This window comes from Rosa chinensis, chromosome 1, assembly GCF_002994745.2.
Source record: "Rosa chinensis cultivar Old Blush chromosome 1, RchiOBHm-V2, whole genome shotgun sequence".
In the NCBI taxonomy this organism is placed as follows: Eukaryota; Viridiplantae; Streptophyta; class Magnoliopsida; order Rosales; family Rosaceae; genus Rosa; species Rosa chinensis.
Window position 1 is genome coordinate 9,493,192 of NC_037088.1, and position 10,146 is coordinate 9,503,337.

A 10,146-nucleotide genomic window follows, 5' to 3' on the forward strand; every position below is an offset into this window, starting at 1 on the left:
ATCTCACTAAATTTACCAAGATTTCTCTATTCTCGGGAGTGGGTTCAAATGTTGGAGCGTCCCCCAACATAGTCTCTTCTAGGACATACCCATAATCCGGATTTATCTCGTGAGCTGAATCGGTTTGAGATTGCGATTTCAAGAGGATTCGTTTGTGCCAAGTTTACCCTCTTCTAGGGATAAGAACCCTTCTAACCTAATGGTCTACCTCACTTTAGGGCAGGGATATATGACTGGTTAGCCGCCATGGTCGTACCTCGTCCATCTGGAATGACACATCCTACAGGGACGTCTATCCTTGCAGGCACATTTGCAGCAGGTATATATGATCTCGTCACTTTAGCTAGATCAGAGAAAGCATCTAGCATATTTTGGGCTACACTCTGTAGATCTAGAATTCTCCGCACTTCATTATCACATTGTGCGGTTCGGGGATCAAGATGAGACATAGTGGGGACATTCCACGTCAATTCATATCGTTCATCAAGAACGGTAACGTTCTTAACTCTCCCTAACGGCGGGAAGACTGTCTCATCCAAGTGACAATCCGCAAATCTAGCGGTAAAGAGATCGCCTGTCAAGGGCTCGAAAGAGCACATAATGGATGAGATTCATAATCGACATGTATGCCCATCCTTTGTTGAGGACCCAAGTATGTACGTTGTGACGGCACAATTGGCACGAGGACTGCATACCTAAATGCGCATAAGTGTGAAACATCAGGTTCGTACCCAGTCACCAGCTGTAACGCGGAGTAAGGTTGGTAGCAGTGGGCCTCAACGGGACCAACATAGCTGCATGCAAGATTGCATAGCTCCATGCAGAAATTAGAAGCTTGGTGCGCATTACCAAGATTCTATCTGTGAGACCATCTTGGGTGTGAACATAGGGAACTAAATGTTCAGCATCAATCCCAAAGGATATGCAATAATCATTGAAAGACTTCGATGTAAACTCTCCGGTATTATCAAGTCTTATGGACTTTATGGGATAATCCGAGTCGTGAGCCCTCAATTTCATAATCTGGGCGAGAGTTTAGCAAAAGCAGTATTTTCTTATGGACAGTAGTGTAACAAGTGATCACTTTGTCAATACATCAACCAAAACCATTAATATTTAACTGGTCCACATGGTGGTTGGATATGTCCACAAATTTCTCTTGCATTCTATGCAGAAAAATAGTGGTGTATGTACTAGTCTTTGCATATGATGGTCTAGTATTAAATATTCTTAATGAGTATGGCATAGTGTGTCATTATATACAGGTCCCTTATTCAGAAGGGGATGCACCTACGATGAGTTGAGGATACAGTGCATCATACTTTGACCTGGGTGTCCCAAAAGGTCATGCCATAGCAAGTAGTTGCTTGAATTGGTTAGCTTCTAACTAACAGATTTCAATTTCTCCAATGTACGCTTCTGGCCACACACGCGGAGGTTATGCAAAGATATTCCACGCATTTTTCTCAGTAGTTTCAACATGATAACTGTTGGTTCGAATATCCTTAATATCCAATAACGTTCTTCTGGAATGTGGAGAATATAAGGCCTCATTAATGGTAAGTTCAGTACCATTGGACAACATAAAGTAGGCTTTGCCATAGCCCTCTATCAGGTTGGATTGCCCTGAAACGGTTGTCACAAAGGTATGAATAGACAATAAGTTTGAAAAACATCTCCGATCTGGGAGTATGGTGTGTGTAATAGCACTTTTAACCAGACAACAAACTTCCCCACAGAATATGTCTATTCATTTATTTAATTCAATGGATCACATGTATAAATAAGTTTATTGAATTAAATACATTCGAACATAACCACATTTTCATAATCCAAAATGATTGAAAACATAAATCACCAAAAATAATCCGAAGATGTTTCATTCATTAAGATGAAATAGATATGACACAAGGGATCAATTATACCCATGTCTTCGAGTTCTAATCATCGGTATGTTCAGTAACTGCCTGAAAATCCATGATCTCTAGTGTGGAATTGATAGAAAATTACCCTTCAATAAAGTTGGTATTTCGAGTTCCGCGACCGGCATAATACTCATCTACTGCTTCGGCTATCGCACAACAGGTGCGGGACCAGCAGTCAATTCCTCCACATCGATAACAAAGATCATGCTGATTCTGATGGCGATAGGCCGGACCAGTGTTCCTTTCAACTTGGGCTTGCTGAGTTATGGCATCATGGTTCCTACCACGTGGAGCCTAATTACGTGGTCTCTTGGTCTTTGGCCAAGTGGCAGACGGTCATATGGGTTAATTTCGTTCTGCCAATCATGTCTTGCTTCAAGCAAGAAATGGTCATCTGATGGTGAAAGTGCTCTTCCAGAGCGACCCAAAGAGTCTGTATATCCTCTTCATCGGATACTCAACTTGGAGTGCTTTCTCCATATGTTTCTTTATGAACATTATGGCACTCGCCTTAAAAACCTTAGTGACGACATTGTCAATATCTATTATTGATCTCATCTTCTTTATAGTCAGATGAATTTTCATATCTTGTGTCCACTTTAGATAGTTTCTTCTTGAGACCTCCAAAGCAACAAAGTCAAACATGTTGAAATTTGACATTTCTTACAGGAAAAGAACAAATAATATTAGTGCTTTGGGTAATATCATCCATAAGCAAGTAATGAGAACTTCAGGTTCTATGACATGGTATGAAAAATCGGATTAGACATGTAAAATCTACTGGTTTTATCATGTGTGGTGAATTTATGAAAGAAACTTCAAGTTTCTTAAATGGCATTATCGAAACTACAAGTTAGATTTATGTATGAACTACTGGTTCATTTAGAACTTCTAGTTCATTAGGTACCTGCATTTTCTACACATATATTCTAGTGCGAAAATTTAGACAAATAACATAAAATATTGAATAAAGTAAATTGTAATAATATCTCACAAATTGGATAAATGGAAATCATAAATCAATTGAGATATTAATTGCATGCTAGTAATATAACAGATTAATTATCACACAATTATGTAAATAAATGCTTCTGGCAATTAATTACACATATTAGATATGGAGAATCTATTTACAATAAGAAATCATTTTTTCCTTTTATTTTGATTCTGCTGGACCAAAGAAGGAGTGGGCTTGATAGTGAAGCCTATCGAGCTTAGTCTGCGGGCTCGTGACCTAGTCTTTCATGTGCTAGTCAAAGAGTATGTGAGGCCTGCTGGGCTGCTAGGTCCCGTGGAGGGAGATTGGGCCTGCTGGGCTCAGGTTGGTCTGCCAAATAATGAAAAATTATTACTCAACCCTTTCGGTAACTCCAATTGAATACGATCAGGTAAGGAAGGATGAGGTTTAGGTGGAGCGAGGCTCACTTAAGTACACAGCCTCATCTGAACCTTACCTAGACATCGCATCCAACTGGATGAGCCTACTTTGAGAAGATTCATAACTTTTGTCATGGTAACATGTAGTGAGCTGCTATTCTAGCCTTGCAACTTGGGCCTGAGCTTCTGGCTCGAATTTGTTGTTATGACTTTGGGCTTGATTTGAGCTTCTGACTCAGCCTCTATTAATATTCACAATTATAACAAAACCAAATTCAATATATGTTATTAAATCGTAACATAAATAAATTAATGCAGCGGTTATATACCTAAGGAAATGGGTTCAAATCCCATTAATGCTTCTGGCATTACGTACAGGTAATAAATTTGGCAAATGCTTCTGGCATAATGTTTATGTAATAATCACGTAATAATTTAGCCCATAATACTTCTAGCATAAAGAATTATAATGGCAGATTTAAATTTGTGTAACCAAAAATTAAGCCCATAAATCACACAATACACAATATTCAGATGTAGTAATAAAAGATACATTGTGAAATTATTATGGCAATTGTTTTGGATAAATGTCAATCAAAACTAAAACATGAATTGAATCAATTGATCAATCACCAATTAAATGGAGTTGAATCTGCTTCTGGCAGTATTAATATTAAATGGTGGTGATAATTACCAATTAGCCATAATGGCACAGTGGACAACATGCTGTGCTGGTACACACTGTGTCTGGGTTTGAATCCCAGAAATAGTAGATTTTATTTTTGCATGATTGATTGATGCTCTTTAGTTGTGAATTAGTGCTACTGGACCAAGTGCTGATTGATGCTCTTTAGTTGTGAATTAGTGCTACTGGACCAAGTGTAGCCAAAGTATCCTAATTTTTTTTTCTTTTCCAATCAAACAATCCAAAACACATGAACAAATATATACAAATACGTATACCAAGTAAATAAATCATGTAGGATTTGCTAGGGTTCATGCATTATGGTGATTTTTCATATTCAATCAATAGGCTTCAATAAGCAAGAAGCATGAATATAAAATTAGATTTTGGAAAACATTACTTGATGAAGGACGGATGAATCTTCAGCTTATGTGTGCAGAACTGAGAAGGTTGTCTTCTCAGCCAATCCAAGAGCTATTCGCCTCTTCTGGACAGCTCCCACTTCGAATGGTGTACAGGTCTCAAAATGACTCCAATAAGGCTGAAATTTGGAGGTCACATAGAAGAGGCAGAGACGAACAACTTTGATGAAGGAAATATTTTGATCTGAGGTCCCGATCAAGAGGTTTCGGGGCGTGCAAACAGGCTGCAGCAGGGGGGTTTTTTTTTTTTTCTCTGGCTAGGGCTTGGGTTAGAGCTTCGTGCTGATAACGTGTTGTAAAACAGAAAAATTTTTGAGAGAGAGAGAGAGAGAGTTTGGACACAGAGAATCAGATTGTGTGTCTATTTATCTCACCATGAGGGGGTTTATATAGGAGTACATGATGTATACAAATAGGCAACATTTAATAGCAACGTCAATTAATCCTATTAACAATCCTATCGATCACTAATCTATAGTGAAAGACATATATGACTCTCCATCTATTTACATGATATTAGCCATAATTATTTACAACAGGAGACATATTGTTACTGTCCATATAGAAGTTGGAGTTTGCCTATTACAATAAACAAGAAAAAATAATTACAAAAAGTAATATACTTGAAAATATATATATATATATATATAATTGAAGATAATTAAACAAAAACATTACATTTGGTGGTGTAATGGGATGGCCACAATTGCTTAATGGAGTAGACTCGACTCTAAAAGTTGTAGAGTTGATGTTGCTCGGTGTTTCGGGAGGATCATAGTCATGTGGTGGTGTAGAGTTATTAACTCCAGTATTTTATGCATTCTCATCTTCTACTATATTTCTAGAACGCTACAAAGAAATATGGTTAACGATTAACATGTAGTCTGTAAATAACTTTTCAGATTCATAATACAAATTACATATATGAAAGTTGAAATACCTTATTTGGCATTGTTGACTGCGTGACTTTCCTCTTGTGCCATCTTTTCTTTGCTTTTTGAATTGCCTCTTCGGCTCTGGAAATCTTTCTCTTGAATGTTGAACAACCTACTCGTTTCACAATTTTCGGACCAAGAATTTTTTTGGTTGGTATTAGTTCTTCTAATGATGGTGTTTGTGTAGAGGGATTCACCTTGGATACCAGCTTGGACTGGAGCACCTTCGCTTTTAATTCTTTTATACCTTGAAGAACAATGTCGGTTAGCTCCTCACCTTCAACAAAGTTTATAAGGTCATGGAATGCTTCCAACATTTTATTCTGAAGGGTCCTCACTTCTATAAATTTGGAGTCATCATAACAACCTTTTATGAAACTATAACTTCTCTTCAGATTTTTCTTCCATCGTGTCAATACTCTGTCGCCAACCCTCTTTGAATCAGTATGCTGATTATGTGTCTACACAATATTCCTCTAAACTCAAACAAACGACATGTACACATAATGTCATTCGAATCTTTATCAAACTCAACATAGTGACATATAGGACCCTTGTATTTCAGCTTCTTCTTCAATGATGCTTTCAAAAGTACTTTCTGTTTTCTTCCTTTTCTTCTTCTTTTTATAGCGAGATTCCATGACTGTGTGCGTACAAAGTGCACCTTCTTCTTTTGCAGGCCATGAGTTACAATACACATTTGCCCTTAACTCATCCTAAAACTCTTTGAATTTTGCATTTGTATAAGCATCTCGAAATTGTTTCTCAAACTTGAAACCACTAAATGGTTCTACACCTCTAGACAACGTATTAAATTCTTCTTGCTCTTCCTTTTCAATCTTATCTGCCATGGCTGCTCCATATTGTTCTACAAAGATTTTCAAACTGGTTTTCGACTTCACATATTTGTCAAAGTATGAATTAATGCTTTCACTCCATTGCGTAGTTGACATTCCAGCCCAAATGTATCTTTCAAATATATAGGAACCCATCGATGCCTTTCTTTATACAACCCATCTAACCAATTATCTCCATTGGGAAAATATTTCTCACGCATGGATGTCCATTCTCTCTCAAAGTCATCAATAGTTAATGCTTCATATACTGCATCAGTCATAATAGTCTTTATCTCCTCGTATTCTTTTTTGTAACCCCTGAGCTTTTTTGGAATCTTTTCCATAATATGCCACAAGCACCATCGATGTTTAGCATTTGGAAACATAACCTCAATAGCATTTTTCATTGCTGCACATTGATCAGTAATTATAGCATTTGGAGATTTTCCCTTCATGCATGTCTTCCACACCTCAAATAGCCATGTAAATGACATTGTAGTCTCATCACAAAGCAAGCCACAACCCAATAATAAAGACTGACCATGATGATTTACTCCAACAAAAGGAGCAAATGGCATATCATATTTATTGGTCAAGCATGTCGTGTCAAATGTGATAACATCTCCGAAATCTTCACAAGTTGCTCTACTCCTAGCATCAGCCCAAAAGAGGTTCCTTAGTCGACCTTCTTCATCAAGATCCATGGAATAAAAAAAGTTGGGATTATTTTTTTTCATCATAATGAAATATCTATGCAGGGCATCTGCATCACCACTCTGAAGTTTCAATCTTCTTCTCTTGTCAATAAAGTTTCGTGCATCTCTTTCGCTATATCCCAAATTTGCGTATCCACCTTTTTCAGTCAGTATAGCATGATAACTTTTGGATTGTCGAACACCAGCCTCTTCATTAAAACAAAACCTATCTTTTGAATGTTGATCCAGCTCTCTATATTTCCTTATACGTCTGGCTGTTGTTGGACACAATGGATGATTATGCTCTAGACATACTATGGTCAAATTGTACTCCCCATCTGACTTAAGCACTGCTCGGATACGCTCAAAACACCAAGTTATCTGTGAAGATTTCGGCTCACTTTCTTTAGGGGATTTACCTCTCAATGCTCTTGAACATACAAGCTGGACGTACTTAATTGCTCCCTCTTTTTTGGGTTTGGATCTTTTTCTAATTGCCCGACCTGACTTCTTAGCATAATCTTCACAATAATCATACATACCATCATAAGAATTAAATCTCATTCCTCTTTCTAGAATATCTCCATCATCTTATTCAACTTCGTTCGATATAATCACGTCATCATCTTCCTTGACGTAGGGTACTTGTGATGTTACGTCCCGAACCTAGAATTAACGATTTACTCACTATTTAGACGGTAATTGTCGAATACTTTCAATTTTTACTTTCTATCGATATTTTAGTGGCCCTAAAAGTTGACTTTTTGTTCGGGTCAAAATTTGAGGAAACGTTCTTCATGAAAATTGTAGAGGACTTTAAATCGAGCACGTGCATATGTGGTGCGTAAAAATTGGAGTTAATATGTGAGAGTTATGGCCAAAAATGTAGGAGTCACTGTTCATGGTAATTTATGTATATATATGGAAGTTACTGTTGGTAGATTTCCATTTTCGGAAAATCTACCTAGCCCCCGGTAACTCTCTCTTCTCCTTCCCCAACCCTTCCTCCCTTTCGGCCCGATCTTTCCCCTTCGATTTCTTCCTCCTCTAGCCGACCCAGGACGCAATCCGGCCATCCCCAAGCTCGTCTCCTTCCCCTTGTCACATCTGTGGAGGTATTTTACGGAGATTTGGCCGGAGAAGCTCAATTTTGAGAGGGGAAGTCACTGTAGCAGTTCGCCATTATTGTCGATTTCCGGCGATTCCGGCCACCTCCGGTCACCATATCGGCGTCGAAGGCTTGGTTTTCGACGGAGATCATTTCGCCCCTAGCCTCAAATCAAGATTTGCCGTGTAGAGGCCGAATCGATAACCTAGGGTTCTTGAATTTCTGGGTTATCTTCGCCGGCCAAATTCGACCATTTCCAGGTAAAATTGGGATATGTTGTAGTTGAGAAGATTAATCAGTGTGTTGAGTTGTAGCTATACATGGAATTTGGTAGCCGGTGGTGGAGGTTGGTACCGGCGCGTGGGTGCCACGCGCCGCCACTGTTGGTGGCGCGTGAGACGGTGTTTGGCCGAACTTTGACTTCTGTTGTTAAGATAATTAGTCAATTATACATTTAGTTCCATAATTGCAACTTTGGGGATAGAATTGGAGAAGAGTGAGTATGGATTTTGATGTTTGTTCAAGGGTGGAAATTGATAATTGAATTACGAGGAATTCATCCATCGGATTTCTTTGGTTCGGCCTTTAAGCCCATACATTAAGGGAATAACATTAGTGAAGAAGATTGGGAGGTTTTGGGCAATAAAGATAATGTTAGGATTTGGTTTATTTATCGTAATTTAGTTTTCCATCCAGTAAATTAAGGGTTTACGAACGTTATATTGTACAGGACGTGAGGAGGATTCCCTCAAGGAGGGTTCGGATCGACGGCAGGCTTAGCCGTACACTGTGAGTGGACTTTTGTTTTCAAATAAGTGATGCATGCATTTATTTATTAAAGCATGTTCTATTTTATTAACATATTATTTTCCGAGCATATAAATTTGATTGCGAATTATTTCGTGAATTTGTTTTCGATAATGATTCTCATGAAATAAATATTGATTTATACCGGTTGTGAGTTTTGGTTATTACGTTCTTATGCTCGGATTCGAATTTATATTTGATGTGATTTCTGGATTTATACTATTTATATTATATTTATATTCATCGATTTGAGACTTTATTTGCAAATTGAGTTTCGTTGGAGTAAATCTCCATGTTTATTTATCGATTTTCGATTTTGGCATTGGGAATGCCTCATTGACAATCTATTTATTCCTTTAGCGTGTGGGACACGCCGTTAATTTATACGACTTTACGAGAATTTCCGGGTACAGTTGGGAATCGTACCCGTGTTTTCTTTATTCGTGGGACATGGGGAAGCCTTAAGAATTTATTGGATTTTATTAGTTTTTACCCACCATACCTGGGTCGATATATTTTATTGCTAGCTAGCCTATTAGTACTCCTCCCTGCTTACTATGTGTTTGTGGGTGAGTAAGAGCAGAGCATGGGATGCTCCAGAGTGTGGGACACTCTGACCCGAGCCTAGGAGGCTCCCTTCTTTCGTATGGTGAAATTTCTTCCCCATATTTTATCATTACTTGACTAGCGGGGCTAGTCCGACTTCTTTTAACCAGCGGGGCTGGTATGTTTTTCATGAGTTTTGAATTTAAGGAAATATATTTTATAAACGTTGCATGCATCGAGATTTTATAATTGAAGTTTGTGGGAAAGTATAAACTTTTATCCCTTTATACTTATTTATTTTGTCCACTCACGCTAACATTTTTATGTACTTTCCCCCTGGGCCCTTTGGTTTCAATTGCCCAGTTCGCAGCGTTGCTGACCGGCTTAGGAGTGGAAGCTAGCACCACCTTTGACATCTATCCTCAGTAGGTTATTTATTAACCTACTTTATGTATTATATTTCGAGTGTGTTCCTTAGATTGCTCTGATTACTTAAAAAGGGTGGATTTATACATTTGTATAATTATGTGTGTATGAGAGTTGTATAATATGGGAGGAAGTCGAATGATTTGACTTGCTGGGTTGTAATTTATATAAGTGGTTATGTTTGTGTAGTTCGATGTTTATACTTGGAAACTTGCGGAATGTTGCTAGGAAGCAGGGTGGCTTCAAGCATAGAATTTATTATACTTAGAAGTGTTTTCAGCAGGTTTAGGGTTGTCCACTTTTAGGGGAGGTTCTGTCGAATTTTCCTGAAAAGTGAGCCCCGCAGGTCCATCTTGGAGTTAGGAGGGTAATTCCGGGGTGGGT

General features: G+C 38.1%; 1 protein-coding gene across 1 annotated transcript; it reads right to left on the reverse strand.

Annotated features, from left to right (window-relative positions):
• Positions 1-6,060: 6,060 nt before the first annotated feature.
• On the reverse strand, positions 6,061-6,884 carry LOC112200120 (protein FAR1-RELATED SEQUENCE 6-like). Its single transcript, XM_024341136.1, has 2 exons — positions 6,333-6,884; positions 6,061-6,240 (listed from the first exon to the last, which is right to left on the reverse strand). The coding sequence occupies exons 1-2, from the start codon at positions 6,882-6,884 to the stop codon at positions 6,061-6,063; spliced, it is 732 nt and encodes a 243-aa protein (XP_024196904.1).
• Between the last annotated feature and the right edge of the window lie 3,262 nt (positions 6,885-10,146).

Bases quoted from the DNA above. Each gene is read 5' to 3' on its own strand.
- LOC112200120 (XM_024341136.1), bottom strand. From the start codon at position 6,884: ATGGATCTTGATGAAGAAGGTCGACTAAGGAACCTCTTTTGGGCTGAT. The intron at 6,241-6,332 runs GTTCCTATATAT...AAATATGTGAAG, and splicing joins ATAAAGAAAGGCATCGATGG to TCGAAAACCAGTTTGAAAAT.